This window comes from Trachemys scripta, chromosome 13 (assembly GCF_013100865.1).
Source record: "Trachemys scripta elegans isolate TJP31775 chromosome 13, CAS_Tse_1.0, whole genome shotgun sequence".
In the NCBI taxonomy this organism is placed as follows: domain Eukaryota; kingdom Metazoa; phylum Chordata; order Testudines; family Emydidae; genus Trachemys; species Trachemys scripta.
Genome location: NC_048310.1, coordinates 39,831,536 through 39,857,248, shown reverse-complemented (window position 1 = coordinate 39,857,248; position 25,713 = coordinate 39,831,536). Strand labels below are relative to the sequence as shown.

The 25,713-nt window shown below is 46.5% G+C and overlaps 1 protein-coding gene across 1 annotated transcript in view; it reads right to left on the bottom strand.

Moving 5' to 3' along the window:
• The window catches only part of HYDIN (HYDIN axonemal central pair apparatus protein), a 372,923-nt gene that overhangs the window by 221,872 nt on the left and 125,338 nt on the right, over window positions 1-25,713 (bottom strand). The window contains exons 12-16 of the mRNA XM_034788808.1: window positions 24,051-24,118; window positions 16,105-16,340; window positions 8,505-8,605; window positions 6,788-6,923; window positions 4,656-4,820 (exon numbers count right to left, since the gene is read on the bottom strand). Coding sequence (XP_034644699.1) covers window positions 4,656-4,820; window positions 6,788-6,923; window positions 8,505-8,605; window positions 16,105-16,340; window positions 24,051-24,118 — 706 coding nt within the window. The remainder of the gene's footprint in view (window positions 1-4,655; window positions 4,821-6,787; window positions 6,924-8,504; window positions 8,606-16,104; window positions 16,341-24,050; window positions 24,119-25,713) is intronic.

Here is a 25,713-nt window from a genome sequence, read left to right as displayed (position 1 = left end):
GGAAAGACTGCCACCAAAGCCTAGTGTACTCTGCCTGGGTTCCTATACCAGCCCCATCAGACTGCCTAAGGGTACATCTACACTACAGGGGGGAGTCGATTTAAGATACGCAAATTCAGCTACGTGAATAGCGTAGCTGAATTCGACGTATCGCAGCCGACTTACCCCGCTGTGAGGACAGCGGCAAAATCGACTTCTGCGGCTTTCTGTCGGCGGCGCTTACTCCCACCTCCGCTGGTGGAGTAAGAGCGCCGATTTGGGGATCGATTGTCGCGTCCGGATGGGACGCGATAAATCGATCCCCGAGAGGTCGATTTCTACCCGCCGATTCAGGTTAGAGTAACATCCAGCGGCTGCTGGTGCTCACTCACCTCCATTGCAGATCTGCAGTGGCTGTTTCCCCCAACATGATGGAGAAAGCAGGAGCGTGAGAAGGAAACCATTGAGAACTCATTTCCCAGCCCTGGAGACATCAGGTTTGCTCATTTCCAGTGCTTCCTGGAGAGCAGGATTTTGGGGCAGTGTGGAGGAAGAGGATGGGGCTGTCAGCCTGGCTTTCCCTTCTGGAAATGGCAGTACTGTTAGGGAGCTAGTGAAATCCCTTTCTAAAGACATCAGGATCTTTCACACAGATCTTTTTCATACTAGGCCTCATTACGAATGGAACAATAGTTCGTGCAATTGTTAGGAAAACGTGTGTTTGCCTTTCAGGCTTTGAATACGGTTGGGAAGCACTGCTCTGCTACTGTACTTGCACTTTGTTTGGGGAGATACCTTTTTAATCGAGAAGACTGAAGGGAACAAAAAACACATAGGAGAGAGTCCCTGGAGAGTGTGCGTTGATAAACACCTCTCCTGAGAGCATAGCTAAGTTTTTAGTGTGCTCTTCCCCAGCAGAGCAATCAAATGTAGCATGAGTCCTTCCAGGACGTTAACCTTTAGTGTTCTGTCATTCATTTTCTACAGAACATCCAGTAAGGAAGACAGGCCACCTAGAATTCCTAGCTGTGTCAAATCGCACTGGACATGTCCATGGTATGTCATTCAGCAGGGAAGTGGTTAATATTTTTTAAAATGCTTCACTTAAACCATTTGCAAAAGTGCTTTTAGCAGCAACATTTAACAGGCCATTGCTCACAAGCCAAATTATATAAAAGGAAAAGGAGGACGAGGGGGAAGACATTGCGATCAGTAATATTTCCACGGGCTCAAAGGTCTTGCTGGCTCTGTTGATGGGGACATAGTGTCAGTTTCAATCATCTGGGAATAAATAGTCGTCCTCTGGCAGTCAGCTGTAGTGTTGAATGACCACCTGTTTTGATAGCAGCCAGCTGTAAAATTACTGCCTGTGGCAGGCTGCAGGCGGATACGCCACAGGTAAACCCCAGGCTGTATTGGACCAGCTCCCTAACACACAGGATTACTTGCAGCAAACTGAAACTGACATCCCGTCACTTGCAAGTAAAACACAAGGCAACACAGCCATGAAGGGTCAGCCAGAGAGAAGGATTTGTGAAAGTCTGCACTCTGAGAAGGGCTATAGCCGACTCAAGCTGTTGGGAATTATTAAGCATAACATGAGAACATAAAACAGCCAGACTGGGTCAGACCAAAGGTCCATCTAGCCCCGTATCCTGTCCTCCGACAGTGGCCAATGCCAGGTGCCCCAGAGGGAATGAACAGAACAGGTAATTAAGTGATCCACCCCCTGTCGCCCATTCCCAGTTTCTGGCATAATGTAAGATCATAGGACCATGCTCTTCTTTCTGTTTTACTGGCCTAAAATTAGAGTGATTCCACTGAACTCAACAGAGTTACATCAGTGCAATAGAGAGCAGAATAAGGCCCACACTCCTGAAACCAACCATCAGTAGAGCGCATAGCAGGCTGTTGGCCATACTGCTCACAATGTTCCACTAGTGGGGAAAAGTCTGGGTGGCCAGAATGGGACCTACTAAAGGTGTGTTAAAGCTTCAGGGCAGAGCTTGGACAAAATTTAAACCTGAGGCAGCTTTAGCAACGAGACATGCAAGCGTGTACTGTGCTTATGCATGGCAAGCTTTCTATTAGCACAGCTCAGATGTTTGCTGCAATTGAGTGAAAGCCAAATGCTGTGCATTAAACGCCAACTTAATGGGCGCACTTATGAGCTTACTGAAGTGCTTAGTTTTCCCTTAGAAATTGTTAAGATCCCACAATTCACAGGGCTCCCATCAGGGTAAGGTCTGACATATTAATTCACATCATTAAAGCGCGGCTAAGGCTGAAAGTACACATCATTAATCCAAGGGTAAAATCTTTACAAGATCACCATAGTTTGAAAAATAAACCAACCACTAAAAGGTCAGGAAATTCTAACTGTGAAAAGCTCTCTCTCCCCACTTCTTTTTGTAACGTGTCTTAACTTTACAAACCACTTATTTGGCTAACTTCAGCCTTGATGGCAAAATTCACCTTCCTCCATTGACAAAGCCCCTAGCCATTGGTCTACATTCTAATGCAAAGAAAAGGGTTGGAGACCTAGGTTAAGATTTCCAGTGCAGTGCAGGGGAGATAGCTGCACACCTTCCATTCATTTTAAAGAAAGCCCACACCCTTTGGACTGCTTTGAAAATGTCAGCCTTACTTTTGGTTAATGGCCGCTGAGGCTTTCAGCAGTCCTTTGACACCCTAGTTCATGCTCATCAGTGATGACAAGCCATTCTGTCATCGCTATTTCAAAAGTTAATGCCATTTTAAATTAAAATTTAATTAAACTTGCTTTAGCTCTTAGCTAGAAGAATTCAATAAACTACATTTTATCAAGTATCAGAGGGGTAGCCGTGTTAGTCTGGATCGGTAAAAAGCAATAGAGAGTCCTGTGGCACCTTTAAGACTAACAGATGTATTGGAGCATAAGCTTTCGTGGGTGAATGCCCACTTCGTCGGATGCATGGGTCTGATGAAGTGGGTATTCACCCACGAAAGCTTATGCTCCAATACATCTGTTAGTCTTAAAGGTGCCACAGGACCCTCTGTTGCTTTTTACATTTTATCACTCACCTTTCTAACTTTTTTTTTTTTTTGCTAGAAGGTGGTAAAAAACCCAGGAAGCCTCTTGGAATTCTATTTTTAACTCTATTTTTAGGGTGTCATGTCATAATTCAGAAACCACTTGCCCATACTTGTTCACATTTGGTAGAAAAAGTCTACCTTCACTCCAGTTGCAGCCTCCCAATTTTACGGCTGATATGGCCTTCCTTGTAGATTTTAGTACAGAGGCTACAGTGGCCCATAATGGACTGAATTCAGAAAAGCACTTAACCACATGCATCAGTTGATTCCTGTTCAGGACAGCACTTAAGGAGGTGCTTTTTCTAAGTGTGTGAGAGGACTTAAGCATGTGCTCAAAGTTAAGCATGTGCTTAAGTACTTTCCTGAACAGGGTTGCTTTCTCAAATTGGGGCCTTTATTATGCAGTGGTTATTGTTACTCTGTAAGAATAAAACAGACTTAGGCCTTGGCTACACTGGCGCTGTACAGCGCTGCAACTTGCTGCGCTCAGGGGTGTGAAAACGCCCCCCCCTCCCCCGAGTGCAGTGAGTACAGTGCTGTAAAGCGTCAGTGTAATCAGAGCCTGCAGCGCTGCACGCTGTCTCGCAGCGCTGCAAGCTATTCCCCTCGGAGAGGTGGAGTACTTACAACGCTGCGAGAGCTCTCTTCACTACACAGTGAAGTCCCGAGTGTAGCCAAGCCCTTAGAGACAAAGGAATTGCTATAGTGGCTTAGACCAAGGGTTCATCTACAAAGAGAGGCAGTTCCAGATATTTCAGAGTACTCTCCATAATGCCAATGGAAACATTTGCCCATAAGGAAAGTTTCCTTTCTATCCCCAGGCAGTTAGTTCTTGGCTTATGCAATTAATCATGAGGGTTTATTCTTTTCTTTTTTATTCTCTCTCATTATTCATAATAAACATCTAATCTTTTGGAATCACACTTAGCTCCTGGTCTCTATGGTTTCTGGTGGCAATGAGTCCTCCAGGTAGTCATGTTAGGTGAAGCACCTAAAGGGGAGTTAGGTGCCTGACTCCCAGTGACTATCCTTAGGTGCTTCCGAAAACCCCAGCCAAGCTATGTAAAAGATTTAAATTTGGGGCCTTTCCATTGCACTGTCCCTTTTGATGTGAACTACAGCAAACGGTCTATAGTAATGCCCAATTTACCGTCTCTGCACCAGTCATTACTTGTATACTCCTCTCACGCCCCTTCAAAAGACACAGGCCTGCAAGGTTCTAAACTCCCTCTGTTCGCCTTGACTTTATACAGTAGTGAAGGGCACTCGGCACTTTCTGGGATCAGGCCCATATTCTTCTTGCCAACTGAAACAGGTTTGATTTTTCCTGACTCTCCTCGTTATTGGTATGAGCAGTGCAATTAACCTCAAAACATCTGACTTCTATCACAGTGATATTTACTCTCTAATGACATGAGTTTACTACTGCAGCTTTTGAATTCACCAGAAAAGTCCTTGGAATTGTAAAGAACTAGACTGTCTGAATACAAGCATGCAGTGTGCACTGTCAAATGAGCAAAGACCACCCTCAGTACAGGTCTTCACACTCCAGAGAGAACATTGGTGCAGACACAAGGTGTATTTCATCATCAGGGTCTCACCAGGCGGAGGTCTTCACTCCCAAACATGGCTATGGAAGCCACAGTGTCCTGCTGTCCAGTCACTTGGGTTTCCAGTGCTAAGGGGATCTCCACAGTGCTGTGAGGTTGAATAATGCCACAAGGCCTGGGGCTGGAGTATAGCACAGAGGGCTTCTCCTCATACTCCTGTGCAGAGACATAACCAGAACATTATCTTCACCATGACTTCTTTGGAAACTTTCCATTCCTTGACATTTAAAAACATTACAATTATCGCACAGTTAAAAGAATCACATGCAAAACACTGGGTTCAAAGGGGGAAATTGAGCGTGGTGCAGAGGACTAGCACAAAGTCTATACTGACCCCTATTTTGAGGACTTTGTGGGATTGAAGTGATGCACAGACAAGCGCCTGCCTTCTGCGCAGGGGAGAATTTCAGCCAGAGATAGACTATAAAATATGCAAAACAGCACAGCTGAAGGCGCACATTTCTAACATGTAGGGTAATTAACCATTGGAACAGCTCACCACAGGACGTGGTAGGTTCTCCATCACTTGCAGTCTTTAAATCAAGACTGGGTCTCTTTCTAAGGGACCTGCTATGGCTCAGTAGAAGTTATAGGCATGAGGCAGGTATTACTGGGTGAAATTCTCTGGCCTGTGTTACAATAGCTCCTTCTGGCCCTCCAATTTCTAAATCTTTCCAGGAACCAGTACAGACATTTACTTGCCTGAGGCATCACCTAAATGCGATCCAACCAATCGAACAGATTGAATACCAGGGGCACCTGTTCCAAGCATCTCCAGGTTTCATTAGGAAAGAGTTACTCAAAATGAAAGAGAACACAGTGGCTATGTTGGCTGGTGCCCCAGAAAATATGGAACAGTGTCCATGTCTGCCAGATGGAAATAGGAAAAATATGAGGGGAAGGACATTTTCAATCACCCCTGAGGATATTAAAAGCAACAGAGAGTAAGTAAAAATAAAATACAATGGACTACATTTAACGGCATGTAAATGGGGGAGTAAAGTTAGCTAGAAACTAGTATAAACAAGTGTAAGTAGCAAAACTTACCCCAGTTTGGTATTCTGCGGGGTCCAAATTTAGCTCTGGGTAAACAGGTGCCATTTCCATTATACCAGGGCTAAATCTGGTCTCGGAGAATTGCAGAAGGAGTGGCCTAGCTGCTTTAGCTTACACTCTCCTGTGAGATAGCAAGGAAAGCAACTCTCCCCTTCAGCTCCTTCAGGGTTTGACTCATCCGTGTAGGCCCAGGAGTTCCATTGCTCTCAGGAGAGATGTCTCCACAAGGGATTCACCCTAGGACGAAGGCAGCTTTAGGTTCCAGCTGGGGCTCACCAATGGAGGCTCCCAGGAATATACGGTGAGTCAGTGTCCCTTCCAGGCACTCTGGCCCCAACTCCTCCTTTGCTGGCTCCAGTCCTCATGGGGGATATGGAATTGTGAGGCCCACATGCCAGTAATCTCTCTGTTGCCAGAGACTGCAGCCTGGTTTTTACCAGTAAAGTGAAATGGGCCCCTGGCTTGCGAGTTCTGCTTGCTTTGAAAATCTTGTAGATTGGTGCAAGTCGACATTGACAACTGCTTTCTAACCAACTAATGCCTAATGTGTAACTATGCCACCACTGAATCTGTCCCAGTGGCTCCCACAGCAGCTGCACCTGTTCAGCCCAGCCTACTGCTGACTCATAAACAGAGCTCACAGAAGGCTTTGAATTGTTCCCCTTTCCTGTTGTAGAATGTGTTACACCATGAAATATTAGGAAATGCCACACAGACCACAGGCTATGGACTCAGTCAGTGGCTTTCTTCCCTTTCCTCTTGTGAACTTCAGCCTCTCAGAAAGAAACCCTTGTGGTTATAATGTCTTGTATCTTTCAAAGAATCACTCCTGCTTTCAATGCTGTGGGACCCACCCCTTTAAGAACTTTTAAGTTCTCACTTGCAAGAGAGTTCCAAAGAAGAGAACTTAAACATTCTCACATCAAATGCGGGTGAGGCTAGAGACAACAATAACACAGCATTTAATATTATCTGTTATGTGCTAGTCGGGAAATACCCCTTCCATTCTCAGAGAGCCCCATGGAAATGGAAGAGAAGCAGCAGAAAGGGAGGGTGAGATGACAAACCTGAGGGAGAACCCCGTAGCACCCTGGAAGCTCAGTGTCGTTCACAAGCATCACCATCTGCTGGTAAGGGAACTTCAGGAAACACCGTCCAAACTTCACCACAGGGTTAGCCACACGCAGTGGAGGAACAACACATCTAGCCCGCCAAAAAACAGCATTACAGATACCAAGAGAATCTAGTATTTGTTTACTCCCATAACATATTTGTCATTGTCACATAGAGGCTTTACACCCATACAGTCATTAATCATCTTAAAATTCTTTTTATTCACTTTTTAATCAACAATCTCTGTTAAAGGACATATGGGGAAACTGCCATGGGTCTCTACTCAATAGTGTTCTGTTAACACCAGCAAGCATTCAAGCAGGGTGCAATTTCTCAGACTGGAACCCTGCTAACATGTTGAGCTTTCTTAGCCTGAACAATATGTACTGGTTGGTTTATATTTTTTGTGTTTTCTGCATGGAAGGAATGTGCAGCTAGAGACTTCTGCCAAATCTGTGTTCATGTGAATTAACTTGACACCCCTGCCCTAAAACCCAACTTGGAAAGGGTGATTTTGGGTTTGTATCTGAGCCTCCAGGGAGCTTTCTGTCTCTTGTCATTCTGCAACACCTACCCATTAACCCAGAATACAAATCTTCCTCCTTTATCTGGATTTGAGAAGCTGTTTAGCTGATAGAAGGAAAACATCTTAATTTACAAATTGGGGAAACTGCTGCCTTCTGCAGGATGTATCAGAGAGGAGTCAGGGGGACCACCAGGCTGATGAAAGTCATGTCCATTAGTGTTCCTGTATGATGATCTCCTAATTATCCTACAAAATTGATTTCAGGTGCGATTTTCCAGACTCAGTGTTGGCCTAACCCTGTTCCCACTGAAGTCAATGACAAAGTTCACATTGACTTCAAAGGGAGCAGTGCTAAGCCAGTACCAAGGTCTTTTAAAACTGCCCTCCCCCCAGCTATATATACACAATTATAGATACAGGGCCAAATGCATCCCTTTTGTAACTGCCCTGAAGTCAACCGAGTTACAACAGTCCTACAGGATCTGACCCAGGAAAAATGACCCCTGGCTCAAATCTGTGATGGCAAATAACTAAAACGAGAGGAAAGCAGATGAAGCTGAGCTCATTCTATAAAGGAAATAATAATAATTAATAATAATCTTCCCTCGTCACCATCTTTTGTTTATTTCTCCTAGCTAAAATTCAGAATTTTGTCTTAAACTCTTCGGTATTAATCCACATACTAATTGTTTGAAACTAGCCCCATCATTGCATTGGCATCCAGGCCTCGGATGTCTCCATGCCAAATAGATTTTCCACTGCAGGAAGTGAATACACCCCTTTGGTTACAACCTGAGTTAAGTACAATACTCAGGATGAAAAGGGATGGCAGTTGGGCTCTTCACACATGAAATCTGTTGCAAACACTGAAAGTCACGGACAATTATAAATACTCTGACTCTTCCCATGTTGAAAAAGGCTCAGGGCCTTTCCCTTATCTTTAGTACAGGTGCTTTTCAGCATGTGTTGTTTACAGTACTTTGTCACAGTTTTTAGTGCTAGTGCCCAACTATGCACAATAATCATATTAAACAGTGGTTCTTGTTTTAGAAGAGAGGGATAAATCCAGCATATTGTGTACATGGCAGCATAGTGTAGGTGACACAGGGACAAAGGGGGAATGGATGCAAAGGGGGTGTCAATACCTCGCTGTGATTAGGAGTGCCAGCACTTCCTCTCCGATACCATCCACATCCACCACCAATGCCATTTCATATTTCTTCACAGTGTTGGAACATAAGGTCACCTAGTGCAGGAAAAGGGGAACAAATACTTTATTTTCTAACGCAATCCCTCAGAAGGGGTGCTCATTCAACAACCTCTAGTATCCCCTTTGTTGGGCTTTTGGAACTTGGAGATCATTTGCTGGAGAAGGACTCTGTTGAGTAAGCATCAGAGGGGTAGCCGTGTTAGTCTGAATCTGTAAAAAGCAACAGAGGGTCCTGTGGCACCTTTAAGACTAACAGAAGTATTGGGAGTGTAACGGGGTTGGGACTCACCACCGTGGTGCCTCCTACTAGTTGTTCCGGGAATTAGCTCAGTCCAGTGGAGCGCCCCCTCCTAGTGGTGTCCCGACCGTCGTCTCGCCCTCGGTTGGCGTGTCTGAGCCCACGTCGCTCACCAACTCGCGGCGTCCTCTTCAGGACCACTGCCCTCCGGCAGTGCCCCTCTGTCTTTCCACACCCCCTTCCGGGAGGGGTCAATCAGCAGTCTCCTTGTCCAGCCACCGTAGTCAACCACACACCCCAAAGTCTAATCCCTCCCGTCAGGGATCTGGCGTGGTCTGTACTGGCCGCTCCCTACGGCCAATGGCTAGATGTACTGCAAGGGGGTAGGGAGGAACCCAGGCCCGCCCTCTACTCTGGGTCCCGACCCAGGGACCCTCTGGCGGCAGCCTCGCTGTCCTCCTACTCTCCCCTCGTCTGTCCGCTTCCCTGGGCTGCTTCCCCTACGGCCCCTTGCACCCGCTAGGCCCTTCCACTCAGGGTCTGCCGCCTGGCAGGCCTCAGGCTAGAGCTCCCCTCTGCTCCCTGAGCCTGGCCAGCACTGCGTTGTCCGCGGTGCTAGTCTCCCAGCTTAGAGATAGACCTTCCCCTCTTGAAGGCCTGGGACAGACTGACTGCTCGCTCTCTGTGCAGTCTTTTATAGGGCTGAGCCTGGCCCTGATTGGCTCCCAGTAAGCCCTTCTCTCATTGGCTGTGTGTCTGCGCCGGCCCACTGGCCTGCCGCAGCCCATAATCTCAGGGAGTGGGGCAGCTGCCCCACTACAGGGAGCATAAGCGGCGTGAGGGAGACCCTGGCTCACGTTTACTTAGAGTGTGCCAGGTTGCAGCCCCTACACCGGCTCCTCACCGATATTATGTTACGTTTTTGGTTACACTTTTCCCCTCACCTTCTCATTTATGCACTCCCTATCCGTGGCCCCACAAAGTCGCGGGACCTCCTGGTCAACTTCCTCTTGGCACTGGCTAAACAGGCCATCTATAAAACCAGGGAGAGGAGGTTGGCCGATGGAGGTGCCTGTGACTGCGGGGCCTGTTTCCGATCCTCTGTCCGTTCACGTATCCGGGCAGAGTTCCTCTGGGCGGCGTCCACTGGCTCCCTTGAAGCCTTTGAGGAGCAGTGGGCGCTGTCCGGGGTTCTCTGCTCGGTGTCCCCGTCTGGTTCTCTTCTTTTGACCCTTTGACCACACTCCTGTCCCTGTTTTTACATTAGTTGTCCCCCGTAATTATTTGAGTTCCAGGCCCTGTGGATCCTCCCCTTAGGCTGGGGGGGGATCCTTTAGCAGTGGGCGGGCTTACGCCCGCCCACTTCCCGGAACCCAATAGGTACAGGGAGCATAAGCTTTCATGGGTAAGAACCTCACTTCTTCAGATGCAAGGAAGAAGTGAGGTTCTTACCCACGAAAGCTTATGCTCCCAATACTTCTGTTAGTCTTAAAGGTGCCACAGGACCCTCTGTTGCTTTCTGTTGAATAAGGTTGCACTGGTTGTATCAATGGTTCTCAGTTGAGGATCTTTGGACCATCACTGGTCCAGGAAGCCTTATCTGGTGGACCATTAAGGAAGCATTTTGAGACCAAAATTGTAAGGAATTGGAAAGTCTAGAACCAGAGATGGGCTCCACGATTATTTTTTTAATATAATGTGATCCATAGAATGGAAAAATGGGGAAATGTGGCTTTAGCAAAGCAACTGATTTTTCTTTTCATAGAATCACAGAAGATTAGCGTTGGAAGAGACCTCAGGAGGTCATCTAGTCCAATCCCCTGCTCAAAGCAGGAACAACCCCAACTAAATCATCCCAGCCAGGGCTTTGTCAAGCTGGGCCTTAAAAACCTCTAAGGATGGAGATTCCACCATCTCCCTAGGTAACCCATCCTCCTAATTAAAGTTTTTCCTAATATCCAACCTAGACCTCCCCCACTGCAACTTGAGACCATTGCTCCTTGTTCTGTCATCTGCCATCACTGAGAAGAGCCGAGCTCCCTCCTCTTTGGAACCCCCCTTCAGGTAACTGAAGGCTGCTATCAAATCCCCCCTCACTCTTCTCTTCTGCAGACTAAATAAGACCAGTTCCCTCAGCCTCTCTTCATAAGTCATGTGCCCCAGCCCCCTAATCATTTTTGTTGCCCTCTGCTGGACTCTCTCCAATTTGTCCACATCCTTCTTGTAGTGGGGGAACCAAAACTGGATGCAATATCCCAGATGTGGCCTCATCAGTGTCTGATAGACAGGAATAATCACTTTCCTCGATCTGCTGGCAATGTTCCTACTAATGCAGCCCAATATGCTATTAGCCTTTTTGGCAACAAGGGCACACTGCTGACTCATATCCAACTTCTCATCCATTGTAATCCCCAGGTCCTTTTCTGCAGAACTGCTGCTTAGCCAGTCGGTCCCCAGCCTGTAGCAGTGCATGGGATTCTTCCTTCCTAAATGCAGGAGTCTGCACTTGTCCTTGTTGAATCTCATCAGATTTCTTTTAGCCCAATTCTCTAATTTGTCTAGGTCACTCTGGACCCTATCCCTACCCTCCAGCGTATCTACCTCTCCCCTCAGCTTAGTGTCATCCACGAACTTGCTGAGGGTGCAATCCATCCCATCATACAGATTATTAATGAAAATGTTGAACAAAACCGGTCCCAGGACAGACCCCTGGGGCACTCCGCTTGATACCAGCTGCCAACTAGACATCGAGACGTTGATCACTACGTGTTGAGCCCGACGATATAGCCAGCTTTCTCTCCACCTTATAGTCCATTCATCCAGCCCATACTTCTTTAACATGCTGGCAAGAATACTGTGGGAAACCGTATCAAAAGTTTTGCTAAAGTCATGATATATCACATCCACAGCTTTCCCCATATCCACAGAGCCAGTTATCTCCTCACAGAAGGGAATCAGGTTGGTCAGGCATGACTTGCCCTTGGTGAATCCATGTCAACTGTTCCTGATCACCTTCCTCTTCTCCAAGTGCTTCAAATGGATTCCTTGAGGAGCTGCTCCATGATTTTGCCGCAGACTGAAGTGAGTTCCCTGAGATCTCCTTGTTCCCTTTTTTAAAGGTGGGCACTATATTTGCCTTTTTCCAGTCGTCTGGGACCTCCCCCAATCGCCACAAGTTTTCAAAGATAATGGCCAATGTCTCTGCAATCACATCAGCCAACTCCCTCAGCACCCTCAGATGCAGTGCATCCGGCCCCATGGACTTGTGCATGTCCAGCTTTTCTAAATAGTCCATAACCTGTTCTTTCGCCACTAAGGGCTGCTCACCTCCTCCCCATATTGTGCTGCCCAGTGCAGCAGTCTGGGAGCTAACCCTGCCTGTGAAGACCGAGGCAAAAAAAGCATTGAGTATTTCAGCTTTTTCCACATCATCTGTCACTAGGTTGCCTCCCTCATTCAGTAAGGGTCCCACACTTTCCCTGACCTTCCTCTTGTTGCTAACATACCTGTACAAACCCTTCTTGTTACCCTTCACATCCCTTGCTAGCTACAACTCCAATTGTGCTTTGGCCTTCCTGATTACACCCAAACATGCTTGAGCAATATTTTTATACTCCTCCCTAGTCATCTGTCCAAGTTTCCACTTCTTGTAAGTTTCCTTTTTATGTTTAAGCTCACCGAAGATTTCTCTGTTAAGCCAACCTGGTCGCCTGCCATCTTTGCTATTCTTTCTGCACATTGGGATGGTTTGTTCCTGTGCCTTCAATAAGGCTTCTTTAAAATACAGCCAGCTCTCCTGGACTCCTTTCCTCCTCATATTAGCCTCCCAGGGGCTCCTGCCCTTCAGTTCCCTGAGAGAGTCAATGTCTGCTTTTCTGAAGTCCAGGGTCCGTATTCTGCTGCTCTCCTTTCTTTCTTTTGTCAGGATCCTGAACTCAATCATCTCATGGTCACTGCTGCCCAGGTTGCCATCCACTTCTACTTCCCCTACCAATTCTTCCCTCTTTGTGAGCAGCAGGTCAAGAGGAGCACGGCCCCTAGTTGGTTCCTCCAGCACATGAATTTTTTCCCAAGGAGGATCACTTTAAATAACAATGGGCATCCATGATGGCTTAAAAAGCTGCAGTTCTTTTCCTCAGCAAGCTCTACATCTTGGTACTGAGCATTCACAGGGGTCTGAGCACTCACGGGGGTCGGAAGCGATGGTCTTCCTAAGTCTGCTGTCATTAAGAATGAAAAGGAGCCAGGAGTCACCCTAGTCATCCTTATGTTTTAGCAAACAGATCATCATCTAGAACCCTCCCATGCTGTGTGCACATCAAGGATGACACGTATTGTTGCCTGTTTTCTCTGATTTATTTTAGCCACGACTCTGTAAAAAGGAGTGTCTCTCTCCTTCGATCTGTCTGGAGATGAGTTCACAGTTGAATAATAAGTTAAAATTCCCAGAGTGCAAAATAGAAAGTTCCACTGTGAAAACAGCTATATTTGTTACCTTTCTTACTGGAGACAGCAGAATAACAAAGCCAAAATGCCAAAGACAAAGCCTGTCCTGTCCTATGCAGGTGGGTTAGTGGAAGAAGAATGTCCGCTCCCACACAGCAGCCGTTCTAGCCGACAGCAGTGGGAATGGCTAATGACAGCTGCATACGCTCCATGGTCGGCTGGCTCAGGGATGTGACCAGCCCAATGGACTCCTGAGCTAAGGGGCTGCAACGGATGTTACCATATGGAATAAAAATAAAGTGTGCTGCAGCAGACATCTCCCATCCTCTCTGAGCATTAAGCCCTCCCCAGGAACACAGCTCAGGACCTACGGCACAACCAAGCTTGCTGTGATGGGTTGCCCCCCCTTCCAAGGTGCCACCTGATGTACTGGGGTACCACTGAGCCTGCCTGCTCCACCAGCCTGGCCTCTCTCATCCCGTCCTGCTAAGCCAGGCCCTCAAGCCTCCTCTGGCACACACACAGGTAAAGACACACCCAGCTGCAGAAAGACACAGACACTGAAATCAGGACTGCACGGGAAGGCTTTCAGCTAAGGAATAGCCTAGTACTCAAGTGCACTCCCCCTCTGGAGAGTAAACCCAAAATTGTATCATCTTGCACTGCACAGAGAACTGTCCAGTGTAAGCTCATGAAACTCACCCTCTCCCTCAATGTGGAGAGAGATGCACAGCTTTTTTGGCCCCCCAGTTATGAATTACACAAACTGGGTTTAAAACAAAAACAAGTTATTTAACTACAAAGGATAGATTTTAAGTGATTATACGTGATAGCAAACAGATCAAAGCAGATTACCTAAGTAAATAAACAAAAACCGCAAACTGAGTTTAACACACTAGATAGGTAGGATATAAATTAACAAATTCTCACCCTGCGTGATAAACAGGCTGGCAGATTCTTAAGGCACAAGTTGCCTTGGCTTTCCCAAGTTTTCATACACAGGCTAAAGATCCCTCTAGCCTGGGACCATCACTTCCCACAGTTCAGTCCTTGCCCCTCAGGTGTTTCCAGGTGTATTGTTGCAGGGAGAATGAGGTCCCATCATGATCTCATTGTGCCCCTTTTATATCTTCTTCCCATTTGCTGGAAAGCTCTTTTGCTATGACCTGGGTCAAACAGTTCCCATTGTGTAGTGCTGTCTCTGAGAGGTTTCTGTTGTACACAGCTCCTGGGGTAATCCTTGTGCTTCCGTGGATTTCCTCAATAAGCCATTAACATTGTTTGGCCTTTTTACTGTTGTACCTGAAAGGCTGCTTGTGGGTATTTTCAGCCACACAACATGTTTCGGTGACACATACACAGCCAAACTTCATAACTTCACATACGATGATAGCACATACAATCCAACGAGATATTAATGTTTAGCAGATTAAGACTTTTAGAATGATACCTCTCAAGACATACTTTGTACAAAACATATTCTAATTACATGACAGTGGTGAATATTGGAGTGACAGGCTGTCACATTTGCCTTTTCTCCTCTTCCCCTTTGTGTGGGTCTGATGATTAACACAAGGATTTTGATCTAAATCTTCATCTGTAGGTTTGCCTACAACAGATGGCCCCTTGGAGTAAAGTTACATTTGGACAATCTCTGAATTGAGATACAAGGCCAAATACTAGCTAAATGTTACCAGGTGCAACTCCATTGACTTCAAATGTGTCCACTTACCCAGGCTGAATTTGCTCCATAAGTGAATAGTTTGGTTGCCCTGGGATGTTTGCAAAACCAAGTTAAGAAGTGAGAGACCCCACAGGTTTATCTCCTCCAAACTTCCTCATTAAAGCAAAAGGAGACAGAGGATTCTGCTCCATAACCCACACCAGGATCCTTACACAAGTGCAGATCTCTACGCCAGAGTTCAGCTTTGCCTAAAATCTCCTTCTCATAAAAAGACCTTGACTTTCAAGCTAATGTTACAGATATGGTGGAAATCCATCCAATCAATCACCTTCAACTGTAGCTGAATATGAAAGTGGACTGTACCATATTTTGGCTATGAGTTGAAATGCAAACCAAACACTACACATTGTCACTAGAATGAGATAATGTTTTTTTTTTTTTAGTGTGTTACAGGACAAAATCTCAGTTACAGAAATGGAAAAAATAGTCATTTCCATGATGATATTAGCTCCTTCAGTCTGGTAGTGAGACTTAAAAGATTCCCTGTAACCCAGTCTCCTGAACACAAATAAATTAAATAAATTCATTGTGGCTTTAAAATCCAGGGGCCAAATTTTGCTCTCAGTTATACCAGTGTAATTCCAGAGGCAGTCTACTGACTTGAATAGAATTATTCCAAATTTATAATGGTAACTGAAAGCAAAATTTGGCCCAAGAGCGACTGGGATCATTAATGGATACCCTAACTTTCACTGTCCCCCCTGGAGATCATTGCATGTAATGTGACTTAGTGGGAGAGTGAATGTGAGAATGAGAAAGAGAGTGAACTATTTTTGCTTATATACTGTAAAGCATTACTTTTTAACTACTACTTTCCATCCTATTTCTTCCTCCTCCCACTTTAAATCAAAGACCACCTGCTATGAGAAGTTCTCTAAATTCACATCAGGAAACTCATTCATATGTGACTATTGTGGTTGAAATTCATAATCTGGACTTGCAGCTTTGGAAACCGAACTGCACCTCTTTGAGTGCCTCCAAAACTGGGGTTATGAAAAGCTCTTGGATTACTCACATTACAATAAACCCAATAGTAACAAAAGCCTTGTTTTAGCTTTGCAAATCATCAGACTCTCTTGTTCAACTGTAGTTTGACATATACTGTACCTGGATATCCAGGAGCTCATGAGAGCGAATGGTACCACTACTGGGTGTTATGGTAAATTCTTTTGGCTTGACACTTCCCTGGGCTCCCTTTCTCCAGGATGTTCTTGTGATGTCCAAGGTCTGAACAGAACTAGTAACACTTGGATCCCCAGGGCCATCCCCAGGGACACGAAGGTTGAATGTCATGGGGATCAAAGACGTGTTACTGAGGCAACATGATAAGGACCGAGGAAACCCTAGAAAAGAATCAGAGGGGTAGCCGTGTTAGTCTGAATCTGTAAAAAGCAACAGAGGGTCCTGTGGCACCTTTAAGACTAACAGAAATATTGGGAGCATAAGCTTTCGTGGGTAAGAACCTCACTTCTTCAGATGCACTTTAGAAGAAGTGAAGTTCTTACCCACAAAAGTTTATGCTCCCAATACTTCTGTTAGTCTTAAAGGTGCCACAGGACCCTCTGTTGCTTTTTCCTAGAAAAGAATGTCACTGAATTATCCTTTGATTTCTAGTGTGCATATTTCAGAATGATAAAAGCTGTGCTTGGAATTTAGCTCTGTTCAAACTGAATCATAGTTAATTGAGAAGCTAAGCAAGTAATTAATCTTCACTTGGTTTCCTTGTAAATTGATCACACAGATTGATTCCATGGGAATACTAACTTACCATTCTTGATCACCAAATGTCAGAAGATTTTCATTACAGCTTTAGTTAGGAGAAGTCCTCTCTAACTAGCCCTGATTGTTATTCATTTTTGAACCTACGTCTAGAGAGAGTGTGATGAGCATATTGGAATAAGACCCAGATTCTGCCACCCTTGCTCATGCTGAACAGCATTTTACTCCATGATTTTCAATACATAAATAAAATACAGCACATGGTACTACTCACTGTGAGAAAGGGTGGCAAAAGAATCAGAATGATGAATCCTTTGGGAACTACAGCACCATGGAAAGATCCTTCCACTGCAAGTTTGCTGCTATCTAAGACATGGTCCTGTTCTCAGTGGAAAATGGTGAAACTTCAGTCAATTTCACTAAGAGCAGGACTGGATCACTAGTGATGAATATAAGCAAAGCTGCTACACTCCTGCTACCTACTAAAAATGCACCGCTACCAAGGCACATCAAAATCTGAAGACTGCTTTTTCTGCTGAGTGGGTTCTAACCAGTAAATGTTGGAAGTTTACCAGTCCTGAATCACATTGTCAGGAACTAGTGCTATTGTTGAGGAAATAATAACTATACAGATTGCATGAGTTTCCATGTGCTTTGTCACAGTTCGAGTCTGAAGGAACTAAGGTTGGTTCTTCTAGTTTTTCCCTGTCAATCAGACACTCATAGGATTACTTCTTTATTATAAATAAAATGAGTTTTACAACTCTTGCACACACACCAGTTATAAATGCTAACTCAGCCTGATCTTCAGACCTTTGCTTGTCCCATTAATTCAATTGAAGTTCTATTATTTGAGTGGATTAAAATCAGTCCGGAAAAAGAGGAAGTGATGTCAGTTGGCAGGGGAAACATTCTCAAGAACTGGCACAAAATCTGATTGCTCCCTCAAACATGGGTGTCGGCCCATCTATTGCCAAACGGTTTGAAATCTGGGAAGAATCTATTAAACTTACTTCTGCTCATGGATTTCCGGATTGAAACTGGAAACACCAGAAACACTCTTTTTCCATCTTCATTTGGCCAAGAAATTGCTCCCCTTCCTCTCTGCTATAGATCTCATTACAGTCACCATATGACTTCCTGCTGTAGCACATGTTACTAGGACAACCTTGAAGTCCACTTGGAAGCTGGTTCAAAACACACCTACTCACTTGCTAGGCAAGGCAAGGCAGGCTGGTGAATACATATAACACCTATACAGTGCATTGGCTGTCAAATTCAGTTCCAGGTGAAAGTCAGGGTAATGGCATCTACCGACAGCCCTCTAAATGGTTTAAGCTCCAGCTATCTCACATACTGGCTCTTCTTTACACCCCAATATGACAATTGTACTTGGCAAGAATGTCCTATCACTTCTGTAGTTTACAGGGCATGCATAAGGCAGCAACTAAGGGGGTTAACTCATGAGAGCAGACAGAACTGGTCTACTTGCTCAGTCAGCTAAACCTGTGGGAGAAATGGCACATCACCCACTCTCCAAAGCATTAGATCCATTCAAGTAAGGGTATGTCTACACTACAAAATTAGGTCGAATTTATAGAAGTAGATTTTTTTGGAAGTGATTGTATACAGTCGATTGTGTGTGTCCCCACTAAGTGCATTAAGTCGGCAGAGTGCGTCCACGGTACCATGGCTAGCGTCGACTTTTGGAGCATTGCACTGTGGGTAGCTATCCCACAATTCCTGCAGTCTCCGCCGCCCATTGGAATTCTGGGTTGAGCTCCCAATGCCTGATGGGGCAAAAACATTGTCACAGGTGGTTTTGGGCACATGTCGTCAGTCGCCCCTCCCTCTGTGAAAGCAATGGCAGACAATCATTTCGCGCCTTTTTTCCATGCGGGCGCCATACTGCTTTCAGCAGACGGTGCAGTAGGACTGCTAACCGTTGTCATCAAACGACCACTTCCCCTGCCACTCTGCTCTCCTGCTCTGGCCGCAGACAGCGCAATAGGTCAGAAAAACTGGTCTTCCTACCACCGCTTCTGCTGCCACTCTGCTCTCCTGCTCTCCTGCAGACACCATACCACGGCAAGCATGGAGCCCACTCAGATCACCGCGGCAGTTATGAGCATTGTAAACACCTCGTGCATTATCCTGCAGTATGTCCAAACCAGAACCTGCAAAAGCAGGTGAGGAGGCAACGGCAGCGCGGTGACGAGAGTATGAGGACATGGACACAGACTTCTCTCACAGTACAGGCCCTGGCAATTTGGACATCCTGGTGGCAATGGGGCAGGCTCATGCCGTGGAATACCGATTCTGGGCCTGGGAAACAAGCACAGACTGGTGGGACCGCATAGTGTTGCAGGTCTGGGATGATTCCCAGTGGCTGCAAAACTTTCGCATGCATAAGGGCACTTTCATGGAACTTTGTGACTTGCTTTCCCCTGCCCTGAAGCACAAGAATACCAAGATGAGAGCAGCCCTCACAGTTCACAAGCGAGTGGTGATAGGCCTCTGGAAGCTTGCAATGCCAGACAGCTACCGGTCAGTCTGGAATCAATTTGGAGTGGGCAAATCTACGGTGGGGGCTGCTGTGATCCAAGTAGCCAACACAATCACTGAGCTGCTGCTATCAAGGGTAGTGACTCTGGGAAATGTGCAGGTCATAGTGGATGGCTTTGCTGCAATGGGATTCCCTAACTGTGGTGGGGCGATAGACGGAACGCATATCCCTATCTTGGGACCGGACCACCTTGGCAGCCAGTACATAAACCGCAAGGGGTACTTTTCAATGGTGCTGCAAGCACTGGTGGATCACAAGGGACGTTTCACCAACATCAATGTGGGATGGCCGGGAAAGGTACATGATGCTCGCATCTTCAGGAACTCTGGTCTGTTTGAACAGCTGCAGCAAGGAACTTACTTTCCAGACCAGAAAATAACTGTTGGGGATGTTGAAATGCCTATAGTTATCCTTGGGGACCCATCGTACCCCTTAATGCCATGGCTCATGAAGTCATACACAGGCACCCTGGACAGTAGTCAGGAGCTGTTCAACTATAGGCTGAGCAAGTGCAGAATGGTGGTAGAATGTGCATTTGGACGTTTAAAAGCGCGCTGGTGCAGTTTATTGACTTGCTTAGACCTCAGCAAAACCAATATTCCCATTGTTATTACTGCTTGCTGTGTGCTCCACAATATCTGTGAGAGTAAGGGGGAGATGTTTATGGAGGGGTGGGAGGTTGAGGCAAATCTCCTGGCTGCTGATTACGCACAGACAGACACCAGGGCAGTTAGAAGAGCACAGAAGCTTTGAAAACCAGTTTCATGATTGGCCAGGCTACTGTGTGACAGTTGTTTGTTTCTCCTTGATGAAAACTCGCCCCCTTGGTTCACTCTATTTCCCTGTAAGCCAACTGAGACCTCCCTGCCGTCGATCTCTGCTTGCAGAGGCAATAAAAGTCATTGTTGTTTCAAATTCATGCATTCTTTATTAATTCGTCACACAAATAGGGGGATAACTGCCAAGGTAGCCCGGGAGGGGTGGGGGACGAGGGAAGGACAAGGCCACAATGTACTTCAAAACTTATTAAATGCCAGCCTTCTGTTGCTTGGGCAGTCCTCTGGGGTGGAGTGGTTGGGTACCCGGAGGGCCCCTCTCCCCCCACGTTCTCGGGCGTCTGGGTGAGGAGGCTATGGAACTTGGGGAGGAGGGTGGTTGGTTACACAGGGGCTGCAGCGGCGGTCTGTGATCCTGCTGCCTTTCCTGCAGCTCAACCATATGCCGGAGCATATCAGTTTGATCCTCCAGTAGCTTCAGCATTGCATCCTGCCTCCTCTCATCACGCTGCCGCCACCTATCATCTTGCTCCCACCACCTCTCCTCTCGCGCGTCTGTCCTGTCCTTGCGTTCATTTTCTGCTTTCCTGGACTCTGACATTGTCTGTCTCCACGCATTTTGCTGAGCTCTTTCAGTGCGGGAGGACTGCATGAGTTCAGAGAACATTTCAGCGCGAGTGAGTTTTTTTCGCCTTCTTATCTGTGCTAGCCTCTGGGATGGAGATGATAGGGGGAGCGTTGAAACATTTGCAGCTGCAGGAGGAAAAAAAGGGGAGACTAATATTTAAAAAGACACATTTTAGAGAACAATGAGTAGACTCTTTCATGGCAAACCAAGATGTTAACATTATATAGCACATGTGCTTTCGGTACAAGGTCGCATTTTGCCTCTTATATTGAGGGCCTGCTGGTTTGGTGTGAGAGATCACACATGGAGGGCTGGGCAACAGAATTCGGCTTGTAGGCAGCCATGGTAAGCCACAGTCTTTCAGCTTCTTCAACCTTCATAACATGTGGGAATGGTTTCAAACAGCAGTGCCCTCCTTTCCCATACAAGCACCTGTTGGGTTGGCCATTTAAAAGGAGGAGCTGCACTGACCACGAATGCATCCCAAGTCTAAACGGCAAATTAATCATTAAACACGCTTGCTTTTATGCCATGCATTATATTTACAAAAGGTACACTCACCAGAGGTGCCTTCTCTGGCTTCATGGTCCATGAGTCCGCCTTGGGAAGGTTGGGAGGGTATTGGCTCCAGGGTGATAAACAGTTCCTGGTTGTCGGGGAGAATGGTTTCTCCGCTTGCGTGCTGTGCACTACCCTCATCCTCTGACACCTCCTCATCTTCCTCGTCCCCAAAATCCTCATCCCTGTTGTATGAGACTCCCCCCCTTGCAGGTGTCCACGGACAGGGGTGGGGTAGTGGTAGGGGCCCCCTCTAGAACTGCATGCAGCTCATCATAGAAGCGGCATGTCTGGGGCTCTGACCCGGAGCAACCGTTTGCCTCTTTGGTTTTTTTGGTAGGCTTGCCTGAGCTCCTTAATTTTCATGCGGCACTGCTGTGGGTCCCTGTTGTAGCCTCTGTCCATCATGCCCTTGGAGATTTTTTCAAATATTTTGGCATTTCGTCTTTTGGAACAGAGTTCTGATAGCACGGATTCGTCTCCCCAAACAGCGATCAGATCCAGTACCTCCCATTCGGTCCATGCTGGAGCTCTTTTGTGATTCTGGGACTGCATGGTCACCTGTGCTGATGAGCTCGCCATGCTGGCTAAATAGGAAATGAAATTCAAAAGTTCGCGGGGCTTTTGCTGTGTACCTGGCTAGTGCATCTGAGTTGAAAGTGCTGTCCAGAGTGGTCACAATGGAGCACTCTGGGATAGCTCCCAGAGGCCAATACTGTCGAATTGCGTCCACACTACCCCAAATTCGACCCGGCGATGTCGATTACAGCGCTAATCCCCTAGTCGGGGAGGAGTACAGAAATCGATTTTAAGAGCCCTTTAAGTCAAAAATGGCTTCGTCGTGTGGATGGGTGCAGGATTAAATCGATCTAACGCTGCTGAATTCGACCTAAACTCGTAGTGTAGACCAGGGCTATGGAAAGAAACCACTTGGAGATGCAGATGTCATTTACCCAAGTCCTACAGTGATAAACTCCTGTCTCAGGCCAGCACTATGGAAATCTTCTGTGGAATTTATTTAGCAAAGAGGTTGGAGATCAGTTTGGAGGATACATGTACACTATCTAGAATTCCAAAACTGGCTGAAGTCGCCAGACAATGGCAATAGTTAATAGTATATTTTAAAAGGAGCAAGGATATGAAAGTCTCTCTCTTACTAATGACAGAGCCTCATTAATGAAATCAGATTAAAGGAAATGAAACTCACATTACCTAATTGTTTTTGCACCTATTCCTTTTTTTTCCCCCAATATGAGCTGTCTGGAGTGATTTTATTTTTTTATTCAAAAGGAAACAACAGTAAAAGACAGTATGGTGACGCATGGAAAGGAAGAAAGTGCTCAGAAACGGTAATTAGTTTTCTTAAAGAATCCATGGACAGCATGAAAACACAGACGCGCTATGCAAGAATGATAATGTGCCTTCAATCAATCCACAATTGATTTCACATTTAAACTTTAGATCATCCCTGTGAAAAGGCTTTTGTAAGGCTGAGATGGAGAGTCAGAATCTACATTTCAATGGAGATGTTCTGAATGCACGGACACAAGAGTATGTCAGCAATGCCATGCTTTCAATGGAGGAGAAACCAGAATCTAGGACATCAATGCCTACCACAGAGCTATTGAGTGGGCATATTAGCAGGTAGGCAATAGCGAGATGTCCACACAGGATGAATTAACTTCTCACACTAAAGGACAGTGGAAGAAGTAATTTCTTTGCCTTGGATTTCAAATAATTGCCCAGGACAGGTACAGGTTAGTGATATGACTAACTCTCCTCTCTCTGAGATGTACAGAGAACAATTAACTCCACCTTCCCATCCCTTTCTCCTTCTTAGACCAAACCATTTCTAGCCACGCTACTGCCAAGGTCTACGTTAAAAAAACAACAACACTGGTGGATACTGTATAATATTGATACTAGCTACACTGGTTGCTTCCTCCTATTTGACATGTCCACATGAGAGATGAAATACAAAGAGCTCATATCACTACTTACCATCAAACTCTGTCTTTGGACATTCTATGGCGCATAATATAATGTGATGTAACCTGAGAACTCCTAGTTTTCTCTCACCATTCAAAAACTTTAAGGGTACATCTACACTACAGGGGGGAGTCCATTTAAGATACGCAAATTCAGCTACGTGAATAGCGTAGCTGAATTCGATGTATCGCAGCCGACTTACCCCGCTGTGAGGACGGCGGCAAAATCGACTTCTGCGGCTTCCTGTCGACGGCGCTTACTCCCACCTCCGCTGGTGGAGTTAGAGCGTCGATTCGGGGATCGATTGTCGCGTCCCGACACGACGATATAAATCGATCCCCGAGAGGTCGATTTCTACCTACCGATTCAGGCAGGTAGTGTAGACCTAGCCTAAGAGGTGTTAAACTCCTGCTCCTTTTAGATGGTGCTGAACGTATCCCATCATTCCTGACAAAGTCCAATACATTCTAGTTTCTTTTCAAGAACTTTGTCTCATTAATTTGCATGTGTTTGTGACTAAAAGCTGCCCAAATGCAGGGTGGGAAATTTGGGTCCTTCCAGATGCAATTATCAGGATTGTCTCCCAGGTACCTTGATCCATCAGCAAAGAGCTCTCCATGCTTGTTTTGCAATGTGGAATACTTCCATTATGTATTAATCTTACAAATCAGCTGACTCTACGAAACAAAGCTTGGTTTAGTACCCCAAAGCCTTATGCAAAGGATCTCATGCAGTGGATGCTCTTGCATGAAAATGTTTCATTTTAATATTGCAGTAGACCTCACCTACAACTGGCAACTAAGAACAATATACTCACCAAAAGAGACATCGCCAAAATTTAGGGATGGTACGCTGAAATGAAACGTTGGTCCAATGACACAGCCCCTGGGAGGAAAAAGACACAGAAGGAGGAAGTGTCATCCTGGTTAGCAAGAAAGAGTCCATACCTTTTAGCTGCTGCTACAGTTAGCAGTGCAACTAGGGGAATGTTGGTCTTAAATTCACCAGTGTCAAATCAATACACCTCCCATCTGTGCTTAGCAAGGCATCAGTGTGGAAACTAGGCAGCCTAGGTGAAGTGATGAATAAATGGAAACTGAGGAAGGCTGACTCTATTTAGTCCTATTTATCAATCTGATTGGTCAAGTCAAACTCTTTCTGTGAGGGAGGGAAGTTGGGATCAAGTGAAATGATTTGAAAAGTCAGGTTTCCAACCCCGCCCTTGGCAAGGACCTGGAATATAACAGTTTCACTTGTATATGCCCTTTTCTCAATGCACTGCAAGTGCCAGACACCCTAAAACTCAATCCAGTGATGCTACTGTAGCCAGGGTTCCAGACCATAGCTTCACTAGCTTGATGTTCTTCAAAATACCAGCAATGTTTCTGAGCTGTAATAGGTGTTCTTCTGATGGATAAGGTTTGTCTTTCACTTGATGAATATCGGCCCAAGCAACCAATGAACTTGCAGGATTCTGAGGCACGGATCCAGGGAGCTCAAGACACCTGTCAGCATCCCAAATGCAAGTGAGATAGCACTAAAGAATGTGGTTGCTGTACTGGAGTTGTGGCTAATGGAGAAATATGCCAATTAGCTACATACACACTGGTTGACAATTAAAACAATGACCAATGCATATCTGAATTAAGCTGCCAGCAATCTGAACTGCTCTGATGCCAGTTCACTTTCTTACTTCTCCCCTCCCTCTCACTCATCTAGGGTTACCATATTGAGTGCCTCCGAAAGGAGAACACTCCACGGGGCCACAGCCCCGCCCCCAGCCCCGCCCACACCCCAACTCCGCCCCCTCCCCAAAGTCTCCGCCCCCTCCCCTGCTTCCCGCGAACATTTGAGTCGCGGGAAGCCTGAAGCAGGTAAGGGAGGGTGTGGGGGGGGGAGGAGGCGCGGCCCAGGCTGGCCCCCCCGGCGTTTCCAGCCTGGGTCGGCCCGGGCCCTGGGGTGCCGGCCCTGGGCCCCGCCCCCGGCCCGCCCAGCACTGCGGTCCCCGGCCCCCGGCCGAGCACCCCCAGCCCCCGGCACCGCACCGCCGGTCCCCAGCCCGGCCCCCGGCACCACCGTCCCGTCCCCCGGGCCCCCGGCCCAGCCCGGCACCGCCAGCCCGTCCCCCGAGCCCCCGTCCCGTCCCAGCACCGCCGGCCCGTCCCCCGAGCCCCCGGCCCTGGAGCCCCCGGCCCCGCTCCGATTTTCCCGGACATGTCCGGCTTTTGGGGATTTCCCCCCGGACGGGGATTTGGAGCCCAAAAAGCCGGACATGTCCGGGAAAATCCGGACATATGGTAACCCTATTGTTTTAGGAACCTACAGATCAGCTCTATCACAGAGCGTGTTATTGTACCAGTATAGCTGGATCGCCAGCCCTCTGCAGAGCTCTTCTGCTAATAGGTTGGGTTGGCAGGAGTAGGAACTGAAAAAACTGCTGAGTAAGTTCCACTGACACACAGCTGCAAGTGCAGATTTTA